General features: G+C 40.6%; 2 protein-coding genes across 4 annotated transcripts in view; one reads left to right on the top strand and one right to left on the bottom strand.

Annotated features, from left to right (window-relative positions):
• The window catches only part of LOC143020062 (uncharacterized), a 32,252-nt gene extending 9,453 nt beyond the window's left edge, over positions 1-22,799 (top strand). For all 3 annotated transcript variants that reach the window (XM_076176238.1, XM_076176239.1, XM_076176240.1), the window contains 2 exons: positions 14,705-14,864; positions 15,013-22,799. In XM_076176238.1, coding sequence (XP_076032353.1) covers positions 15,110-17,206 — 2,097 coding nt within the window. In that variant the 5' untranslated portion in view covers positions 14,705-14,864; positions 15,013-15,109 and the 3' untranslated portion in view covers positions 17,207-22,799. The remainder of the gene's footprint in view (positions 1-14,704; positions 14,865-15,012) is intronic.
• On the bottom strand, positions 5,476-6,423 carry LOC143019918 (uncharacterized). Its single transcript, XM_076175893.1, has one exon. It carries the CDS (start codon positions 6,421-6,423, stop codon positions 5,476-5,478), a length of 948 nt encoding a protein of 315 aa, XP_076032008.1.
• Positions 22,800-23,801: the final 1,002 nt, after the last annotated feature.

Below are 23,801 nucleotides of genomic sequence, written 5' to 3'. Positions count from 1 at the left end.
TCTGTCTGAGCAGTCCCGTCTCCCCAAGGAATGCCACAGCCGAAACTGGGTTTTCCCACAAATCCTTTATAGAGTGAATGTTGTGTTGCTTGCATGCATGATTGTGTATAATGCAGTCTTCCATTATGTGTTGTATGGTATGGGGTGAAGTGTTACATCCTGGGCAGCTGTTCACAACGCAGTCATCCAGCCTCTTCTGGTAGCTTAGAAGTGCTGTGTGGTGGCCGCACCGCAGTCTGGCCAGGTGGACTCTGTCCTTTCGTGTGAGAGAGGATTCAGAAGGGTGGATATCAGGGGGTCTGGCATGCAGCAATGTGTTGTCTTTCAGTGTGTTAATGGAGCGGTGAGTGATATGATTATGAATATGTTTCCGGAGGCTGGTATTTGGTGGTTGTGGAGGAAGAGAAGAGAGTATCTGTGTGTGATACAGGTCTTTGGGTGTTGTTTTAATGTTTCTTGGTGTGTGTGGCTGTTCTGCTATGTAGTGTAGTGGGTGTGATGTGTTTGTGGTGGCTGCGGCAAGTGTTTGTGTGCCTCTCATGTCGAGGTGGTCCTTGACTTTGAGGACTTTTGTTTCATGGTGTAAATGGTCTGTAGGTGTTGTATTTGTGCAGCCTGTAATTGTTTTTAGGGCTTTGTTTTGTATGATTTGAAGGGTGTTGTGGTGTGTCTCATTGAGATTAGGAGCCCATGCAGGACTCGCATAATTCATCACTGAGCGTATGCATTGTTTGTATATTGTTGTATTAGTTTCTTTGTTTTGTCCAAATGTTGTTCCAGTGATTGACTTAAGTGCGTTAAGTCTAGGTATGTATTTGTTTTTTATGTTTGTGATTTGTTGTTTGAAAGACATGGATGTATCGTATGGGTGGGAGTGGATTTATGCTTTTGACTTTGGTTACCTCCCTTGTAAGGGGGAAAAAGCCATTGGTATATGTATGTATGTATGGACTGGTTGCCAAGAGTGAGGCAGTGATGGAAGCTGACAATATATTTAGTCACCATTAATATTCTCTCTTAGTGACACAAAAATTTTATTCTTCCAAATAACAATAATAAGTTCTCTAGCAATGGTGTGTAATGGTGGGACATAGAGGATGATGATCTTTGGAAGTATTTGGTCACAAGTATAGTGGTGAGCCACAAAACTGATTCCAATGATCAGAAATAAATAATGAAAACTGCCTGTCATAATAATAAGACTTGGTAGCTACTCCCAAGCTTTAATCAACTAGAACACCTGGAAATACATTACAATATATAGTTTACACAATATATACATATATAATGAACATATAGGACTCATCATATGAGTAGACCACATAATTGAACAAGTAAGGGAAGGAAGCAACTTACGAGGAGAGTCACGACTGTTTCTCTAACCGGTACCAGACAGAATGCGACGACGTAGCTAGTCAGCTTCCTCTACAGTTCACCCAGTATGACGCGCAACCAAAACAAACGACGTAGCCAGACAGACAGACAGAGTATGACGCGCAAACGAACAAACGATTCGAAGTTCAATGACAAAATATGACACTCTTCCCTCCTAAAAAGAAAAAGACAAGGTATTCTATAGGTATCAATCCCATCCGTATCTGTCCGGAGCCTTAGACACACGGGTTGACCTCCGTACTAGAGGTGTTGATGCATTCATCTCTACGTCAGCCTCTTGATGAAGTTCAGTGTTCTCTGGAACGTCAGGGGGTATGGTAGTATGTACAACCTCTGGTGACGAGGTATAAGATGGTTCCAGATTTCCAGCAGGAGAGTAGTTGACCTGTCTTTTGGGATAAGGAGCCAAGTCGCGGACAGAAACTGTTGACTCCCGCCCATCCTGATGTCTAATATTAGCATAAGTTGGATTAACATCCAGAAGTTCGACTTGATCAACCAAAGGTTCATTTTTGTTTGCCCTAACAAATCTTCTCAGTAATACTGGACCTGGTGTCATTAGCCATGAAGGTAGAGAGCTTCCAGAGGAAGAACGACGTGGAAAACCAAAGAAATGTTCATGGGGTGTGACATTTGTAGATGTAGACAGAAGGGATCTAGAGAGTGCAGTACATCAGTAAGTACCAATTCCCAATGTTGATCGGGTAGGTCCCGCGACTTCAGGGCCAGCTGGATTGCCTTCCATATAATACCATTGAGCTGTTCCACTTGTCCATTGTCGAAAGGGTGATATGGGGTAGTTCGACTAGCAACTCCTTTTTGTAAGAGGTAGGTTTTAAGATCCTTGGACATGAACGATGTTCCTAGATCAGAATGAACGTAATTAGGCATCCCACATAGGCTAAATACCTGTTCCAGGCATTTGATCACAGTTGTCGTATTCATATTGGGACATGGAAAAGCAAAGGGGAAACGGGAGTATTCATCTACAACAGTAAGTATATAGGGATTACGTGAGGCAGTTGGGAGAGGTCCTTTGAAGTCGATGCTTAACCTCTCCATAGGCTGAGTAGCCTTGATGAGTGTTCCTTCTTGAGGTCTATAGAATCTTGGCTTTACCTCTGCACAAATCTTGCAAGAAGTACAAACCTTCCTGACATCTTCAGTGGAAAAGGGGAGATTTTTAGATCTCACAAAGTGCAATAAACGAGTCACTCTTGGATGACATAGACCCTCATGTAGTTCAGTGAGAGTAGAAGACACAGAGACAGTAGAACAACAGAAGGCTCGAGATAAGGCATCTGGAACCACATTCTCTTTACCAGGACGATAATGTACGGTATAACTGAAGGCAGCGAGTTCCATCCGCCACTCCTGGATCTTGGTATTCTTGATCTTTGTGCGTTTCTGGTTGTCGAACATAAAGGCTACCGAACGCTGGTCAGTAATAAGATCGAAATGTCTAGAAAAGGAAGTGACCCCATTTATGGACAGCTTCAATTATAGCCATGGCCTCCTTTTCTACAATGTGATAACGTGTTTCGCTTCCTTGTAGAGTCCTAGACATGAAAGCTACTGGTCTCCCACCCTGGTTAAGCACAGCCGAAATGGCTACTTCGGAAGCATCACATTCGACTTCAAAGGGCAAGTTTTCATCCACAGAGCATAACGTTGTTCTTTCAAGTTCTAACTTGAGCAGACTGAAAGCCTGTAGAGCTTCTTTATCTAAAGGAAACTTCTTTGCACTCGCTAATGGTCTTACTTTGGTTGAAAAATCTTGTATCCATTTGGCATAGTAAGCAAACATACCCAGTGCTCTCTTTAAAGATCCCCGACTTGTGGGGGGTGGGAGTTCTTGTAGTGGTCGAAGCCTCCCGGGATCGGGTTTTATAATCCCATTTCCTACACAGTAACCAAGAATATTAATGGAGTGAACAGACTTAATAGTTTTAGAAGTATTGAGGGTTAAATTTCTGTTGTGGGTGACTTCAAGAAAGTGTTGTACATTACGATCGTGTTCTTCTTGAGTGCGGCCAGCGATAGTTATATTGTCAAGATAGGGAAATGCACATTGTAAGTTTTCTTCTTTCACAAGCTTATCCCTGGTTCGTTGAAAGACAGCTACTCCATTTGTCACTCCGAATGGAACCCTACAAAAATGATAGAGGCATCCATTGGCCTCAAAGGCCATGTATTTCTTGTCCGATTCTTTCAGCGGAATTTGGTGATATGCGCTTTTTAAGTCAAAAGTTGAGAACACATGGTATGCTGATAGTTCATTCACCATAGTGTCTATTCTTGGCAATGGATAAGCGTCTAACTCTGTGTATAGATTCACAGTTTGTGAGTAATCCACACACATCCTTTGCTTATGTCGATTCATTGGGTCCTTCACTACAACAACTTGGGCCCTCCATGGGGATAAGCTACTCTCAATAATACCCTCAGCAAGTAGACTGTTTATTTCCATTTCAATGAATTCTCTGTCATCTTTACTATAACATCTTGACTTAGTGACTATGGGCTTACAGTTAGGTGACAAATGTTGAAAAAGAGAAGGCTCATCTACAGCAGCAGCCGCCAGAGAACAATACGAGTCATTATCGGGTAACTTGAGCATAGGTTTTGGTCCACCATATTCAATGACTTTACTCTGGTGCTGTTTTTGGAAATCCTGACCAAGCAGTACCCCACAGCACAAATCTTTCATCAGTGCAAGAAGAGTGGAAGGATAAGTTTGTCCATTAAGATGTAGCATTAAGTCAACTACAACATAACCATGAGAGTTAGTGTGTAATGACTTCTGAGCTAAAGTGACATCTTTACCTGTTTGATGTATTAGAAGTTTCAAGTCCTGTGCAATTTCCTCGTCTATCACTGCAGGAATCGACAAGTGCCGATATCTTTCATCCATTGATAGTTGTTGTTGTTGTTGTTGTCGTTCCCTAGACTGTCTGTCCGAGCAGTCCCGTCTCCCCAAGGAAGGCCACAGCCGAAACTGGGTTTTCCCACAAATCCTTTATAGAGTGTATGTTGTGTTGTTTGCGTGCATGATTGTGTATAATGCAGTCTTCCATTATGTGTTGTATGGTATGGGGTGAAGTGTTACATCCTGGGCAGCTGTTCACAACACGGTCGTCCAGCCTCTTCTGGTAGCTTAGAAGTGCTGGGTGGTGACCGCATCGCAGTCTGGCCAAGTGGACTCTGTCCTTTCGTGGGAGAGAGGATTCAGAAGGGTGGATATCAGGGGGTCTGGCATGCAGCAGTGTGTTGTCTTTCAGTGTGTTAATGGAGCGGTGAGTGATATGATTATGAATATGTTTCCGGAGGCTGGTATTTGGTGGTTGTGGAGGAAGAGAAGAGAGTATCTGTGCGTAATAAAGGTCTTTGGGTGTAGTTTTAATGTTTCTTGGTGTGTGTGGCTGTTCTGCTATGTAGTGTAGTGGGTGTGATGTGTTTGTGATGGCTGCAGCAAGTGTTTGTGTGCCTCTCATGTCGAGGTGGTCCTTGACTTTGAGGACTTTTGTTTCATGGTGTAGATGGTCTGTAGGTGTTGTATTTGTGCAGCCTGTAATTGTTTTTAGGGCTTTGTTTTGTATGATTTGAAGGGTGTTGTGGTGTGTCTCACTGAGATTAGGAGCCCATGCAGGACTCGCATAATTCATCACTGAGCGTATGCATTGTTTGTATATTGTTATATTAGTTTCTTTGTTTTGTCCAAATGTTGTTCCAGTGATTGACTTAAGTGCGTTAAGTCTAGGTATGCATTTGTTTTTTATGTTTGTGATTTGTTGTTTGAAAGACATGGATGTATCGTATGTTACACCAAGAATTTTCGGTGTGTTTGTGTGTGGTATTAGAGTGTTGTTGATGTAGAGATGAGGTATGTATTTGTGTTCTTTTGTCCAGTTGGTGAGAAGTGTTGCTGTAGATTTGGTTGGAGCTATTTTGAGTCTGTTTGTGATGAACCATGTGTTGAGTGTGTCAAGGTCCTGGAGCTGCAACGTCTACGTCGTGGGACCACCCCCCAACCCCAAGAGTTGGGGGCCAATCAGCAGCAACCACCCCTGGCCATCAGCTCTACGCAGATGGCACCGATCCATTGATAATTGTCGAGGTGGCTGCTAGATGGAGGCTCTGAGGGAAAGTGGTACCAGAGATGGTGGCAAGGACCGAAGGTTGGGAAGAGTCAAACATAGTAGCAGTAGGGGTCTTACCTGAAGGAGCTGGCACCCTGGACATGCACACACGAGCGAAATGACCTTGCTTACCACACTTATTACAAGTAGCATTTCGAGCGGGACAAGTAATACATTTATGGCGTAGTCCTCCACAGAAGTAACACCTATTCTTCATGGACAGGGTAGCTGCCAATACCGGATCTTCAGCAGACATCTCACAATCCTTAGACATAGGTTTATTCTTCACAGTCTCATCCCAAGTCTGAGTACGATCAGGGGTCATCACAGCGGCGCTGTGCACAAACTGAGGAGTTACGGGACCGTAAGAGTTGGCATTGCGTTGAGCTAAGTCTAAAGAATAAGCTTGATCATAAGCAGCCTGTAAATCTAAAGTCTTGTTTTCCAAGAGACGTTGGCGAATCAAAGGCGAGGTTAGACCATTAATAAAGGCATCCCTAATCAACTCTTCCTTGTACTGCTCGGCACTAACTGCTTTTAGGTTACAATCTTTACCTAACTTACGTAGTTCTCTCAAAAACTCATCTAAGGATTCACCGGGCTTTTGTTGACGAGTTGCGAGTAAATGCCTAGCGAATATTTCGTTGGGTGTCTTTACATACAAATTCTGTAGAACAGAAATAGCCGAATCATAATTAGTACATTCCTCGATGCATTCATAGACATTATGACTAACACAGTTCACAAGAGTTCTTAGTTTGTCAGGTGCATTTTCTCCACACTCTTGTATGAAGTTGGAGAAGGTTTTATACCAGTGCTTCCACTCTCGCACTGCAGTTGAGGAGCTGGGGTCCAGATTCAGATGAGCTGGCTTTAATAGTTTTTCCATGTTCTAGTTGATTAAATTGTCATAATAATAAGACTTGGTAGCTACTCCCAAGCTTTAATCAACTAGAACACCTGGAAATACATTACAATATATAGTTTACACAATATATACATATATAATGAACATATAGGACTCATTATATGAGTAGACCACATAATTGAACAAGTAAGGGAAGGAAGCAACTTACGAGGAGAGTCACGACTGTTTCTCTAACCGGTACCAGACAGAATGCGACGACGTAGCTAGTCAGCTTCCTCTACAGTTCACCCAGTATGACGCGCAACCAAAACAAACGACGTAGCTAGACAGACAGACAGAGTATGATGCGCAAACGAACAAACGATTCGAAGTTCAATGACAAAATATGACACTGCCTAAAACATATAAATCCATTTTCCCTAAAAAAAGCATAACCTCATGGGTGACTAGATACAGGTCTTCAAGATTGTAAAAGGAATTGTTAACATCAAAAGTGATGAAATCTTCACACTGGCTATGAATCAGATGAGAAATAATGATCTCAAGCTGTCAGGATGTAGATTTATCTTGGAAGTGGGTGGAAACAACTTCACCAACCATGTAGTCAGTGAATGGAATAAACTTCCCACAGAGGCAGTGCAATATAGTACAGTACAGAATGTTAAGATTCATTTAGATAAACACCCAAGTAATATGCTAAATGCCTACCATTTGTTTGGGTGGCTTGTTTAAATATGGTATACATTCTTAGCATCTGACCTAGTTATGGACCAAAAGGCTTGTCAGTATGCTCTTCCTTTGTAAAAATTTTTAAATCCCTGTGACAAGTAGTATAGACCCAGTGGTCATCCTGTGAAAGGATTAGGGAGTATTATAGTTAAGCATTAGCCTACATAACTGAACTACCCTATTCAGGATCTGCTCTACTCATCCCATTTAGGGAAAGGGATAGAAAAAGTGACCTAAATATAGCCTCGCTTAACCTAACCTATTTGGGGAGCCAGCCCCTACAAGGTCATCCGTAATGTGACATAAATGATAATACATACATACATACATATACCAAGGCTTTTTCCCCCTTACACGGGGGGTAGCCAAAAAGAAAAAGGCATAAAATCATTCCCACCCATTCCATCCCTGAATACACTCCACACCCCTCCACCCTCCCTCTTATCTTAGCACCTCCTGAATGACGGGTCATCCCTGCACCTTGTCCACTGCCCTGGAAAATGGTTGTATATGGATGATGTTGTGATAGCATGAAGTGGAATGGGCAGGTGGATGGGGGGTGAGGTAGTATGTGTGAGCAAAATTTAACACTGCCCGAAGGGATTTCTCCCCGTCCTCTCATTTTATGCAATGGGGGGTCGCCGATTTAATGAAGCGGCCTTGCCGTGGATGTGCTGTGTCTTGCGACACTTCTTCTGACCCAGGGCAGTGGACAAGGTGCAGGGATGACCCGTCATAAATGATAATAATAACCAAGTAACAAGGAGGGGGGAGGATCAGGTCCTTCCAAAACCAAAGTCTCTCCATAACACTTCCACCCTTCCCTGTAACACCTCCCTGTGGTACTCACCGAGGTAATCAAAGCTGCTTCCATTAATTGGTGCCACCTACATAGAGCCAGTAGCAGGGGATTTTTTGCAACTGGTTGGCACCCAATTCTTGGGGTTGGGGGGTGGTCCCATGACTCATCACTAATCCATCAGTCTCTCTACTTTGTGGACACAGGTGTCACTATCAAAACCTTCCTACCTACCACAGATAACACCAATGAAACCCAATCAATTCAAATCCAAACAGGCAACAGGTCCACAATGACAATAGTTAACATGTACCTCCCCTCCCCCATCACCCCCATTCCAAATAACTTTAGGTCTTATCTTAATCACTTTGCCACCATCCTTAACCTTATCATGGGTGATGACTTCACCGCCAAATCGTTGACATGGTATATCAACAGCCCCAATACAGGCAGAGGGCTTGACATGCTAATGTAACTTGACTCGCTAAATGAACAATACACGTAATCATACACATATCCCCCATCAAGCCTTCTACACCTCCTCCTTTCCTGATATAAAATTGGAGCCCTTGGATCTGACCACCTTCCAATCATAATCACCACCAAAACATGAAGCACCCCAGTTGGCCATTGACACACAAACACCAATTACAAGAGACCAAACTGGGAAGCTTTTACTGGAGAAATAGAACAATATTTTGAGACACAAAACAGTACACCAATCACAAACATAAACACTGTTATGCACACTTTTAACATAATCATACAAATTGCAGACAAGAAATACATCCCCAGAGACAATAGAAAATCACACAACCCCAACTTCACACCAGAAATCCAAGGCCTCATCAGACAATGTGATACACTTAAATACAATACCCCCATAACTATCCCTCAAAACATAGCAGATACGTCCATGTCATTCAAACAACACATCGCAAACATAAAGACTAACTGCACTCTTAGACTTAACACACTGAAATCAATTGCAGTTACAACATTTGGATTAAACAAAGAAACTAATACTACAATGTACAAACAATGCATACACTCATTAATGAAGATGTCATCCAAGAATCTCATTCCAAATGGAATTCCCCCACTCCTTGTGATCCAGAAGAATGGATCATTCTGCCTTGTTGTGGATAATAGGCATGTCAATGCCTGTGTTGAGTGATCTTCTTCAGTCAATAGGTACAGGTATCACAGTGTTCACCACATTGGACCTAAAGGCTGGCTTTTGGCAGATTCCTTTGGAAGAAAAGTCTCGTAAGGTCACAACCTTTTCAACTCCAGGTTATTATGAATGGTTCCATTGCCCCATGGGTTTGCGGAATGGTTCTTTAACATGCCAGTGCCTTATTAACTCAATTTTTCATGGACTAGTGGGTAAGTAATTTTTGTGTATCTGGATGACTTGATTCTGTTTTCCAAGGATTTGGAAAGTCACTTCCATAAGTTGTCCTTAATCTTGCAACGTTTTGCTGAATCTTGGTTGAAGTTCAATTTACCTAAATGCTAATTTTTTAAGTCCAGCATCCAATTCTTAGTTCATGTGGTAGGCAAAGATGGCATGTATACTACAGATGATAAGATCAAAGCTGTTAGAAATTTTATGACACCTAAGACAGTTGACCTAGGGTTGGCATGATATTGTGCTTTTGTAAAAGACTTTGCTTCCATTGCATCACCTCTTACTCGTCTCCTCAAAAAGGATGCTTCCTTCCAGTGGCGTGATGCTCATCAGAAAAGTTTTGACTCCTTGAAGCATGCACTTACTCAGGCGCCTGTGTTGGCATTCCCAGATTATAGTCTTCCTTTTACCATTTGCACTGATGCTTCTGGTTTAGGTATTGGAGCTGTCCTAATGCAGCAAGTAGATGGTCGTCGTCCACATGTCATTGCATATGCTAGCCGCATACTCAATCATGCTGAGTCTCGCTACTCTGTTACACATCTGGAAGCTTTAGCAGTGGTGTGGGCTCTAAAGCATTTTCGTGACATCATCTTTGGCTATCCTATCACAGTTTACACAGACCACATTGCTGTCACACAACTTTTCAAGGGCAAAAATCTTTCAGGCCGCCTAGCCAGATGGTTTCTTACTATTGAGGAGTTCAATCCAGTCCTTAAGCATATCTGGGGATGTGTTGTTGTTGTTGTCGTTCCCTAGACTGTCTGTCCAAGCAGTCCCGTCTCCCCAAGGAATGCCATAGCCGAAACTGGGTTTTCCCACAAATCCTTTATAGAGCGTATGTTGTGTTGTTTGCGTGCATGACTGTGTATAATGCAGTCTTCCATTATGTGTTGTATGGTATGGGGTGAAGTGTTACATCCTGGGCAGCTGTTCACAACGCGGTCATCCAGCCTCTTCTGGTAGCTTAGAAGTGCTGGGTGGTGACCGCACCGCAGTCTGGCCAAGTGGACTCTGTCCTTTCGTGGGAGAGAGGATTCAGAAGGGTGGATATCAGGGGGTCTGGCATGCAGCAGTGTGTTGTCTTTCAGTGTGTTAATGGAGCGGTGAGTGATATGATTATGAATATGTTTCCGGAGGCTGGTATTTGGTGGTTGTGGAGGAAGAGAAGAGAGTATCTGTGCGTGATAAAGGTCTTTGGGTGTTGTTTTAATGTTTCTTGGTGTGTGTGGGTGTTCTGCTATGTAGTGTAGCAGGTGTAATGTGTTTGTGGTGGCTGCGGCAAGTGTTTGTGTGCCTCTCATGTCGAGGTGGTCCTTGACTTTGAGGACTTTTGTTTCATGGTGTAAATGGTCTGTAGGTGTTGTATTTGTGCAGCCTGTAATTGTTTTTAGGGCTTTGTTTTGTATGATTTGAAGGGTGTTGTGGTGTGTCTCATTGAGATTAGGAGCCTATGCAGGACTCGCATAATTCAACACTGAGCGAATGCATAGTTTGTATATTGTTGTATTAGTTTCTTTGTTTTGTCCAAATGTTGTTCCAGTGATTGACTTATGTGCGTTAAGTCTGGGTGTGCATTTGTTTTTTATGTTTGTGATGTGTTGTTTGAAAGACATGGATGTATCATATGTTACACCAAGAATTTTCGGTGTGTTTGTGTGTGGTATTAGAGTGTTGTTGATGTAGAGATGAGGTATGTATTTGTGTTCTTTTGTCCAGTTGGTGAGAAGTGTTGCTGTAGATTTGGTTGGAGCTATTTTGAGTCTGTTTGTGATGAACCATGTGTTGAGTGCGTCAAGGTATGTCTGGATTATTTCTGCAGCTTTCTCTGTGTTACGACGTGTGCATGTGATTGTTATGTCGTCTGCGTAGGAAGAGATTTGTATTTCTGAGGTGTCTGGTGTGGGTAAGTCATGCATGTATAGATTAAATAGTGTGGGGGATAGAACTGAGCCCTGTGGTACTCCGTTCTTAATGTTTCTGATGTGCGATGATTGGCCATTATATGACACGTAAGCATTCCTACCTGCCAGATAATTGGCCAGCCATCTTTTGGTGTTATTGTGCATGTCTGTGTTATATATTTTATTTGTTAGGTTGTGGCGGGGGATAGCATCAAAAGCTTTACTAATGTCTAATGTTATAAGAAGTGTTCTTTGGTGGGGCCTATCTGAATTGATGCCATCTAAAATTCTTTGTGTGAGGTTTGTCAGAAGAGTGTTTGTGGAGTGTAGTGGCCTAAAACCGTGTTGTGAGTCAGCAAGGGGAATATGTGGTGTGACAAGTTTAAGTATTAGGCATTCAATGACTAGAGGGGGTGCAGAGAAGTGTGATTGGGAGGTGCGATGTTGGGATTGTTGGGTCTTTGTTCGGTTTTGGAATGGTGATTATTTTACCATGCTTCCAGATGTCGGGTATAGTGTTGTGTGAATAGCTGTAGTTTGCAATGTTTGTGAGTGCATGTATACCTTGTGGTCCAATGTGTTTTAGGTGGATGTTGCTTATGTTATCAGGGCCACAGGCAGATGAGTGCTTGAGACTGTATTATAAGTTTTGTCTGACTGTCTCTGAAGGGTATATAGTCTGAGTCTGTGGGAAAGTCTTTCTTACGTCGAATGGTGCATCGGTCGTCAGGGTGAGAGGTGAGATGGCTTGTCTGTGCAAAATGACGTATGAGTGCGTTTGCCTGTTGTCTGTTTGAGGGTAGATTATCTGTTGTGATTATTGCTGCGTTAGAGTGTGTAGTGTTACTGTTGGATAGTGTAATGCTGTTGAGTGTTTTGTACAATTTGCTGGTGTTTGTTTTGTGATCAAGTGTATTGATAAAGTTTTGCCAATTTTGTGTTTTTTGTTCATGTATTTTATTGGCAATCACAGTGTTTAGTGTTTGTATTTGGTCTGCTATGTTTTGAGGGATAGGTGTGGGGGTACCGTGTTTAAGTGTGTCACGTTGTCTGATGAGGCTTTGGATTTCTGGTGTGAAGTTGGGGTTGTGTGATTTTCTGTTGCCTCTAGGGATGTATCTCTTGTCTGCATTTTGTATGATTGTATTAAAAGTGTGTACAGCATTGTTTATGTTTGTGATTGGTGTACTGTTAAGTGTTTCAAAATGTTGTTCTGTCTCTTCAGTAAAAGCTTCCCAGTTAGCTCTCTTGTAATTGGTGTAAGTGTGTCTGTGGCCAACTGGGGTGCATCTTGTTTTGGTGGTGATGATGATTGGAAGGTGGTCAGAGCCAAGGGTTCCGACCACTCTCCATGATGTTGTTGGGGTTAGGCAGGGGGAGCAAAAGGTGATATCGGGAGAGGAGGGAGTGTAGAGGGCTTGGTGTGGGATATGTGTATGATTATGTGTGTTGTTCATGATAGTCAATCTGGGGATGTGTAAACAATGTTGCTGATGCACTTTCATGAAATGTACCTATAGCTGCTGTTGCTGTAATTCACAACTTCTCCCTGCGAGATTTAGCCAAAGCTCAATGTGAGGACTGTTTACTGTCATTTACACCGTAGAATCTGGCGATGATGCTACCTTGCCAAATTGTTTGTACCTCTCTCAGTTCTCCTTGCAAGACAGTGTTCTTGTAACGTGAAAGTGTTTGAGCAAGATGTGGCACAGTTAGTGATCCCTGAGTCCCTAGTCCCTGTTGTTTTATCTCTTGCTCATGATTCCCCTTAAGCTGGTCACCCAGGTCGTGACAGAACTCAGGTTATGGCTTGCAAGAAATATTATTGGCCTAGAATGCATTTAAATATTGCCACTCATGTAGCCTAGTGCAAGTCTTTTGCCCAGAATGAAGATTCTACTCCTTGCCCCTTTGATTTTGTAGCAATTGATCTCTTTTAATTGCCATGTAGTATTCAAGGCTCAGTGTATGTTCTTGTACTGTATGTGTTGATCACTTTAGCTGTTTTGTGATATTGGCTCCCTTGCATAATAAATCTGCTCCAATTGTTGCTCATGCTCTAGCTTCCCATGTTTTCTGTCCTTACGCTACTCCTTCAGTGTTGCATAATGACAGTGGGACTGAGTTTAAGAATGAGGTCATTGCCAGCATTTGCAAACTATACATCACTCAGAGTTTTGTATTTGCTTGTCATCCCTCCTCTAACAGTCTGGAGGAGTGAACTAATAAGAAAATACTTGACATGCTGCACATTGCTAGTGATCTGAAGGAAACTTGGGAAGACTGGCTACCCCATGTCAGTACCTTCATTAATAGCACTATCAATGTAGCAATGGGAAAGGCACCTCATTATGTCTTTTATGGTTCTGAGAAGAGGCTTCTGTATGATCTTTTGGATAGTCCTATTCATCCTCTCTACAATTCTGGAGATTACAGTCAACTTCAGTGTCATACACTGCATACTATTTATGATTCTGTCAAAAGGAAACTTCAGGATTCTAGATCAACTGTGGTAAAGAAACGACACATTAAGGCTACACCTGTTTCCGTCCAAGTGGGTGATCATGTATTTAAACAAATGCCTGAGTGCCAATGTAAGCTAAACAACAAATATATTGGTCCTTTTCTGGTGATGCAGAGGCTTCATCCCAATAAGTTCATGGTTTTTTACCCATCTCAGTTACTTAGTGAAGTTCTGCATTGTGATAGGCTTAAGAAGACACAGGTGCCCATACCTGCATTTACCTGGCCTCCCCCAGGGCCCAATGTTCCCACTGTCATCCCCTGTTCATCACTCGTATCATCTTTATTTCCAAATTTTACCTACTGGCACCCGTATATGTTCATGTCTTTTGTGTATCATGTTCCTGTATCTGTTCATGTCTTTTGTATATCATGTTCCTGTATCTGTTCATGTCTTTTGTATATCATGTTTATGTCTTATGTTTGTCTTTTGTGTATTGCCGTATTTTATGTGCCCTTGTGTTTCTCTGCTCCCTGTCATGAATGTTGTGTCCTTGGTGAGGGCACGAAGAGGTGGTGGCCGAGCTATGTAGTGGGCACATGTCAAGTGTATTATATTTGTAATATTGTATAAATGTATAATTGTGTGGAACCCTCTAGCGGGTTCTTGCTAAGGGATTTGTATTCCCGCCAATGGATTTGCCTGATGCCAGGGTGGTATTAGTATTTCACCTGCCGTAGGTGAGAGAACATGTTGTTTCCCTTAATATTATACTGTAGTATTATTTCAGCGTGTCATTATCCTGCTATTATATATTGCCAGTATGGGTCTCCTGCAAGAGAAACCTTATGCAATTGAACATATTGATTGATACAATATTTCTAAGGAATGATCAGTTTCTTTATGTATAGTTGGATTCTACGAATTAAATTGAATTTTGTGACATGCTAGCATGCTACATCTATCTTGTATTTATATCTTAATCTTTTCAGGTAGTTTGGATGCATGAATTGCATAAAAATGAAGATTCATCAATCCAGTTTTAAGGCCAGATTGCTAAGCAAGATGCCTCCAAAACATGCCAAGTCTTCCTACGTAATAGTGCTATAACATCAAGTGTCTGTAAACAAGGATCATGTTCACCTGTAAAATGTAAGGATTACTATTTTATCACTAAGCTGTATTGTTTACTTGAGAATACAAGGCATTCTTGCTTACGTTCATATTGAAGTACTTTAAAGATCATGTTATTTTACAAAGATTGATAAAATGAGTATTTATATGTTTATTATTTTTTCAGATATGTAGAATGATGTTGCCAATGCTAGTGTTGTAGAGCATGACTATTCTTTAAACATGATAGAGAAAAAAAAGAAAGCAGAAAACATATCAAGAAGATGAGTGAAAGAATCAAAGAATCATGGAAAGTCAAAGACAAGAGAAGTCAGCATGTCAGCTCATTGTCCTCTTTTTCCTCCACATGTAACCAAATCTCAGACTTTCAACATGGTTGGTCTTTCAGTATGGAGGAGGTGGGACACACCCCAGTCAAAGAGGAAAAAGAGGAAGAAGTATATTCATACAGACTCAATTTTCCTAAGAATGCAGAGAGTAGTAACATGTATTCTTCTTTTCAAGTAAAACATTCACCTGAAAGCCATGAACATTGCTCTTCAGTATCCAGTCAAGATTCTCCAGTAAAATTCTGGGAGGAAAACAATGAGCTTAGTGTTCTTGACTTCCTGGAAACACAGTTCCAAGAACAAGAATCTTCAGTTGATATGAAGAATTATGTCTCAGAAAGACTTAGGATACTCATGCGTATAATGGAGAACAATGCTAGAAAAGTTAGGAGAAATTTAAAACACAAGATTAGGAGTAGTGGTACAAAGGAGATAATCAAACGGTTTAAAGGCATCACTAATGAATACAGTTTTACTAATATTGATTATCCTGTTTTTGAAAGGTACAGTAATGAAACAAAGTTGCATACAGATTTTCAGTCCAATGAGAACCTTGTACCATATTCATCTCTTCTAAAGTCTATATGTCAAAAAGAACTTGTAGCACTTCGATGCACAGATAACCCTAGCAAAACTCAAATATTCCGTCCATTAGATCCTGAGGAGGTAAAGTATCCATATGCTGGTATTCTCCAGTCCTTCTGTTGTAAAACCAAAGAGAAAGATGATGTAAATACTTGGCACTGTACAAGATCCATGAGAAAGAGAAAGAACTTAAGTGACATTCTCACCATTGGAGATATTATGAAAGAAATCAAGTACCCTATCAGTAACTCTGCTGTGGTAGATGTAGAGGGAAAGGGCTGCTCCTGTGTATTCAGTAAAAAACTTTTGTCTGCTGTAAAGAAATCAAAAAAAGATATTGATTCTTCTGGACCATTGAGCCATTCTTCAGTAGGGGCTGTATTACAGGAAACTTTGTCTGGTACAGGAGATGCTTACCTTCCAAGTGAATTCTATTCGTGTGTACTGCTACAAAAACTTTCACAGGAAGCTGTACTTGGAATAAGGCAGGAAGAAGACACATTGGAAGATGGTTACAAAGGATCTCAGATATCAAGGATTAAACTCTCAAAAATACAGAGAACACCCAGTAGATCAAGTAGTCCAGATGTGTTTGAAATGAGTGGAGATTTAAAATTTAGTTCGCATTTTGTAGATACTTCACGGTCTTTACTTGAAGAGTATTTGCAAAATCAAGCTGATGTCAAAAATAATTTTAAGAGGGCATCTGCTTCCAGTGATAATGACTTGAAGGAAAGCTCAGTATCCTCCTCAAGACTCCTGCAGTTGCTTGCACGAAGAAGTAGCAAGGAGTTGGAAAGTTATATGCATATCAAGGAAAACCAAATTTTGCCTTCAAATAAACAAAGTGAACATTTTCAAAACGACTTTGTTTCAAGTTCATCATTTAGTAATTTAAAGAAAGAATCAAATGAAAATGCTAGCAGTGTGCTTCAAGTGCTTTTACAGCAGACCAGTTCTAGATCTTTTACAGAAGATGATAGAGTTAATGAAACCATACCCAGAATTGATTCAGAATTCCTTTTTAGTCGCATGCTTCAAAATTTTAAGCTGCAGGTTGAAGCTAAACAGCCTCAAGGTGATTGTAAAGATAATCAGGATAATTTGACTGTAGCAGAGGTCTTGAGAGGAATGGGAGGTTCACCAGAGCATCATCCAAGGAGTAGAGAAGAGGAAAGCAGTTGCGACAGGTTAGTTGTCCCCTCTCTCAATGGCAGATGTTTGACAGTGAGTGAAATAACAAAAATCCCTCATGGGAGGCAAAAATATGAAGAGGAGGAGAAGAACTTTGAATGTGATATTTGTTGCCTGCAATTTACATCACATTCAGATCTTTCAAATCACCAGACTATTTTCCATATGTCTGAGGCAACTCTGAACACATGTCCAGAGAGTGAAGAAGGCATAGTATCATTAATTCTTCATGACAGGCTTAAAGCCCAATGATACTTTTTTAAGATTTATATTTGTTGTATAGTTATTTTGATGAAAACCAATATACATTGGTGTATTGCAAATGCATTTAATGTCCCCTTCAGAAGCCCTCTTGGAGATTTGGTATTGGGTAGTGTTCCTTCTTTGAACCCAGGGGTGGCAGGTGGGGGGTGGTTGCTGGGTTAAATCCCCAGGAATAGTTAAGCAACTGTTCAAGTTGCACTTACCTGGCTCCCCAAGCCTAATAAGTATGATTGAGCTGGTGTCATGTTTCAGACTTCATTCACAGCACAACCATTCCAACATGCTTGACACTTTGGATACACTGCATCATCCCCATGACCTTGCCAAGTGAGATTTAACCACTGTGGAGAGGTAGAGCAGAGGATGTATTGTTCTCTGGACAAGAAGTATGCTGGTGGTCCTGCAGTAGACTCTCAAAACTGAACACTCACATTCACTCAATACACATCACATTTCTGGTTATCTTGTGCAGATGATAAATGAAGACTTAAAAGATATTGGTAGTTTGGTCATTTACATAGGATGGTTCACTCACATTGCTAATTATCCAGGGTATGCATTCTTGCCATAGGAACTAGTAGTTCAGTTGTCATTGTGAACCAGGGGCACACAGATGGCATATTAAAAGGCAACAGCAAAAACATAAATACATGTAAGAAGTTTTATCTTCTTTATAAAGGAGATGGTGGTTGAATCAAACATCCTTTGCCATAATTCTGTATGGAAGAAAAGTATGAAAAAATGAATGATGGAGAACATCCTATTTTACTTGTTTTGTATTCTGAAGTTTGTACAGTAGCCATAACTTGTATTGTCAAGTGAATAGTTAATTTTGTGTGTTGTCATAAAATAGTTGCATATGTTATGTGTCTACTTTATCTTTGTAGTTTTTGGGGTCTCCTGAATTTACATTTACTTGTTATTGCATTACCGTCCAGCATTTGACAGCACATTAAATTGTTTTTTTCTTCAGTTCAGAATTGTTAAACTTAGACATCATAGTAAGAATCAGTAAATAATTCATGTTGTTGCTTTCTCAAACTGTCTGTGAGGATGAATGTTTATGGATTGTTAATGATTCCTAAGTTTTTATTGTGACTTACACTTGAATGTATAACTTACTCTGAATTGCAAAGATAATTTAGATGTGTGACATGTAGTGTAATCACTAATAAGTTGAGATGTGAAAATAGGCAAAATATATATGTGCATTTAATTTTGCAATTGTTAGATAATGCTTATTTACCCTTTTCAAAAATGGAAATAGGCATATGATTAATAGCTGTTTAATTACAACCAGTGCTGTTACCATTTTCCATATTATTTAATTAGCTTCACTGTCCATCCTTGAAAAATTATTCACTACACAGTGGGAATGGCTACCCCCCTTATAGGGGGGAGGAAGCCCTTGGTATGTTGTTAGACACAGTGAGAAACAGCTGTTAATGACTGATGGCCTTTAGCAATCAAGTGCATTCTCCTACTAGTATGTGCTAGAATGTAATATGTAAAACAGTGTTCACAGTCAGGACTAACATTATTTGACTGCTTTCATCATTGTGTTTTAATGGAGAGTAATTGGTGTTAAGTCTTGCAAAGCTATAGTAATTTAGATTGGCTCTTAGTCTAATCCACTTTTCTATTAAGCTCTAAAGAGCATCTTATCCCATGTCTTATTTCCATTGCATTTTATAGTTTGAAACAATTGAATTCGCTTTTCTTATATGATATACCACTGAGCAGATATTTTCTGAGGAGCTCAGTATAAGCCATGTTAAACAGTTAACCTCTTGAATACGAGTCAAATATTCATGCGGACATCAGGATGCCTGATGTACGATGATGCATCACAATACACGCATTACAAAATATAAAGTTACTGCTGTTATATTTATTCTCTTTCACCCTGAATAAATATAATGTCACAGAAAATGTGATCAAGCGTGTTCTCAGAATATGGGGTCTTTTAGCTACAACTACAAAATAAATATACAGTAATCAGGAAGCCAGTGCCGGCATCCTCGGATACCCCACTCACAACTCATGACATGTACATTGGCATCATCGTATTCAAGAGGTTAAGGTAAAGATTTATTTGTGATATAGTGGACCAGCCGAACCTAGATTTTTTATTTTCTCTTTCTTTTTTTCTTTAGGGCATTGCATGTTAATGGCAGGTATGTGGAATCTTTCCAGTGTGGGGAGGCAAGAAAAATGTGGGTGGATGTCATCTTGAAATTTGAATTTAAAGGTCACATTGAAGGTCATCAAGGTCACTTGTGATTCAAATTTTGGTTTTTGCCAGGATTTTTTTTTTTTTTTTTTTTTTTTTTTTTTGAAAGTGAAGATTTAGTATTTCAAAGTGTTAAAGTTCACAATTGAATTAAAAAGGTGCATATTTTAATTCATAACACTGACAACTAAACTTCAGATTGTGGTCACCATATATGGACATGGTACAATTTTTGCTGGATTTCATCAGAGCCATGAGGGATGGTAATTGGAATTTGCACTTGCTGCAGTGCTGCTATGGATGACAATTATGACCACATAAATTATGCAAGATGAAGACCTGTCTACCTTGATGACTGCACCAGAGGTGTAAGTTGAATTCATGAATGGGATTTTTGTTGTGAAGAGAACAAGAAGGTGCTCCAACCAGGTTTCTGCAGATCAGACCTCTGAGTTGGTGAACAGAATTTGTAAAATGCAGAATGGCATGATAGTTATCAAGGAAAGACCAAGCCAGAGAGAAATTCTGTATTACATGGTCAGAATGATCACACATCTCACAGGACACCAGATATCTTTTTAGTTTAGAGGATGATGATGAAGAGACCTCTTTGATTCATTCTGATAATCATGCATCACACACAAAATGTGATGTTGATGATGTGAAGAAGCTTGCAAAGCAACTGGAAAGATTCAATGTTTTCAGACTACAGAGCACACTGAATGAAGGTGGAGAAGATGAAACAGGAAAGAAGTGTACCTCTTGTATCATTAGCAACCAAAGACATTGCACCATTTGATGTGGTCACTGATCTCCTCAAGCTGAGGATCAAGACAAGCGGCATCTCATACGTATACCAGTGGGTTTTTTCCCCTTATGAGGGAGGTAGCCAAAGTCAAAGGTATAAATCCACTCCCACCCATTTCATTCCCACATACACCACTCCTGTTCACCACCCTCCCTCCCTCTTTTCTTGGCTCCTCCTGGATGACAAGTCATCCCTGCATCTCACCCACTGTTCTGGGTCAGAAGCAATGCAGCAAGACACAGCACATCCATAGCAAGACTGCTTCATTTAATTGGTGACCCCCCTCTCTATCCTCTCATGCAGAAAAAGAGAAGATGGGGAGAAATCCCTTTGGGCTGCATCAAAATATCATTTATACATACTAACTCCTCCCCCCATCCCCCACTCACTCCCTTCCTTGCAACAGCATCATCCATATACAACCATTCTCCGCTCACCCCGTCTTCTGTTTTTCCCTTCCTTTCTCAACAGACATTCCCCTCTTTCCCAATGCCCCTTTTACCCCATCCATCCATCCTGTCACCTCTGCCTTCCACACCACTTTTATTAATCTTTCTTCACTCATTCTTTCCATGTGTCCAAACCATCCCAATACTCTTTCATCAACCCTATCTCCCAACTCCCTTTCCACCCCTGCTCTCATCCTCACCTTCTTGTTTCTCAATCTATCCAGCCTAGTAACCCCTATTATACTTCTCAGGCACCTCATCTCAAACAGATTCAAACTCCTCCTCTCTTATGTTCCATGTTTCTTCCCCATACAGTGCTGTCGGCACAATCTTTCCTTCAAACAATCTCCTCTTAGCATCCATTCCCAAATGTCTATTTCTCATTACACTTTTTAATCCCCCAAGGCATTTGCATGCTTCTCTTAATCTACATTCTACCTCCACTCCTTCCTTTCCCGCTACATTTGCACCCAAGTATCTAAAGCTATGCACTTCCTCCAGTCTCTCTCCCTTAATACTCATTTCCAATTTGCTGCCATCCTCTCCCCTTGTACATTTCATTACCTGACTTTTACCCACATTTATCTTCAACTTCCTTCTTTCACACACCTTCCCAAACTCCATTGCTAACTTTTTTAATACCTCTGATCCTGCCACAAGCGCAGTGTTGTCAGGGAACAACAATTGGCTTATCTCCCACTTTTCTCTATTTTCTTTAACCATTTCCAATCCCTGACCCATTACCCTTGCATTTACCTCTTGTACCACCCCATCCATGTATAAATTGAACAGCCAAGGTGACATAACACACACTTTTGACTGCTCTTAACAGCTTTCCTCCTATCCCATATATCTGCAATACCTCCCACAGTGTTTTTCTGTCCACCCTGTCATAAGCCTTTTTCAAACCCATAATCTCATAGCTAATGTTAAACAACAGCTCATTGATGGAGGTGTACAGTTCCATGCTGCTCTCAGAAGGCACCACTCAAAAACTTTTGCAGATATGTACAAAGTAGCCATTTCCACTTAGCAGTGTGTGCAGAAATCTATCAAGGCTGACAGAAAGCTGTTCCAGCGGTTGCTGAATGCTGTCACTCTAGGTCAATCAATGGAAATGGAATCTATTATCAAGTATGAGCTGTCCCTCCCCTGTTCCTCTGTCCTTGGCCAAGCCTGGAGGTTAGATGAACTTGGCAATAAAGGAAGGCTTTGCCAGTATCCTATTGTCTCGAATAAATGTACTCTCAGAGGTTCCAGTTGCTGACATGAGGACCTGTGTGCTGATTGATAGACATGATTTATCCAAACATTTGGAAAGCCTCATGGGTGCCAAACATTTGGTGACTATGCTGAGGTCTTTATACACAATGTGACACACCAATTTGTAGAACACATAACAAGAGCTGATATAATGTTAGTCTACTATGTTGGAGAGGAATCAATCAAAACTACTTCTCGATCAAAATGAGTGGGTAAGACCATTGATGGCCCATATGTTCCACTTCATCAGGTTTCTGTCTGAGGCAATCATACAGAAGGATGTGAATCTTCCATCTATCTTTGTGACTGAAGATTCTCTTCTCTAATGCTACTGAAGCCAGATCATCTGTGACTTCAAGGAAATCATGAAAACTGATTCTGCGTCCATATGAGGTAGTTGGTGAATGCTATGAAAGGCTGCTCATCAAGTCCAATGTTCCAGATATGATTTTGCTTCTCTTACACTTTATGCTAGGCAAGACAGCTGAAATACAGATGATCTCTGGAACAACAAGGTAGAGGAAATGCTAATCAGTACATACAGCATCTGAGAGACTCCCACTACCTATTAGGGAAAATCTGCTCAGTTTTCATGCTCTAATAGGATATAACAGAAGCTCTGTTTTCAGTGGCCATGGCAAGAAGACATGTTGGGCAATTTTCCATAGTCAACCACTCCTGGTTAGTGGAATTGGCTGTGATGGAGAACTTGCACCAATTGAGCAGTTTGTGTCCCTTCTGTATGGTTCTTCTACATTATCAAATGTTAACCAAGCCAGGCTCCAGCTCTTTAAGAAGGCCAAGAAGGACCTTGAGATGTTGCCCCTAACTAGGGATGTACTGAAATTGGACCTTTTACATGCCAACTGCCAGGCAAAGATTTGGCTGCAAGTAGATCAGGAACACATCCAGATATCTGGACACATCAGCTTGGATAAAGATAACACTCCCTCCTATCCCAGATGCTTGTCTTCTGTTTGTGACCTGTGCATGCAAATCTAAATGTAGAATGCTCAATGATCCTGCTTCAGAAAAAGTCTCAAGGGTACTTTTGCCTGTGGTTGTGGTGTAACAGCCTGTGGTAACCCAGCAGCCCCAGAAGATGCAAATGGTTCATCTGAACTTATATAGTTTATTCAGTCCACAAAGGCATAACATATATGTATTGATTGAAACTACCAAAAAGAGTACTGTATTTATGACAAATGCAACTTTCTTTCTATATGTATATATTTAAGTATGATAATTTGTGTGTATAATAATTCATGGCTTACATGCATTGTAGTTCAAACAACATTTTAACCTATGATTACCAAGTATGCTTTAATTTGATTGAATGGATAGCTATCTATTAAGCTGATTTTGCTGTTTGACCTTGAAAATGACCTTGAAAGTCAAAGTTCATGGTGATATCCATCCACACCTTTTTCTTCACTCTCTAACTAATTGATCTGGTATGGATGCTTGCTATTAACAAATGATGCCCTCAAGAGTAAAAAAAAAGAAATAATCTTTGGCTGGTGCACTGATAGTTTTGTTTGGCTTTGTTAAAGTGTTGTTATATTATGTATTTTGATGATAGATTTGTAGTTGGTTTTAAAAGCCAAAGTTGAATGCAATGACTATTGCATTTAATAAGGGCCTGTAGATATACTGAACTTGCAATCCTAGCACTCGACTGTGATGTTGTGTTGATTCCCTGATAAAGCCAAGGGTTGGCATTAGAATACCTATTTTTTTTTTAATTTTTTTTTTTTTATCCTTTTTTTTTTTTTTCTTTTTTTTTAATAAAATCCCCATATTCTCTCCATTGTATGTTTCAGTTTGGTT

This window comes from Oratosquilla oratoria, chromosome 38 (genome assembly GCF_046742065.1).
Source record: "Oratosquilla oratoria isolate Oo_2021 chromosome 38, ASM4674206v1, whole genome shotgun sequence".
NCBI classification, from domain to species: domain Eukaryota; kingdom Metazoa; phylum Arthropoda; class Malacostraca; order Stomatopoda; family Squillidae; genus Oratosquilla; species Oratosquilla oratoria.
The sequence above is the reverse complement of the archived record's forward strand: the minus strand, read 5'-3'. Positions and strand labels throughout refer to the sequence as shown.

Coding starts and splice junctions, on each gene's coding strand:
- LOC143019918 (XM_076175893.1), bottom strand. CDS start 6,423: ATGGAAAAACTATTAAAGCCAGCTCATCTGAATCTGGACCCCAGCTCC.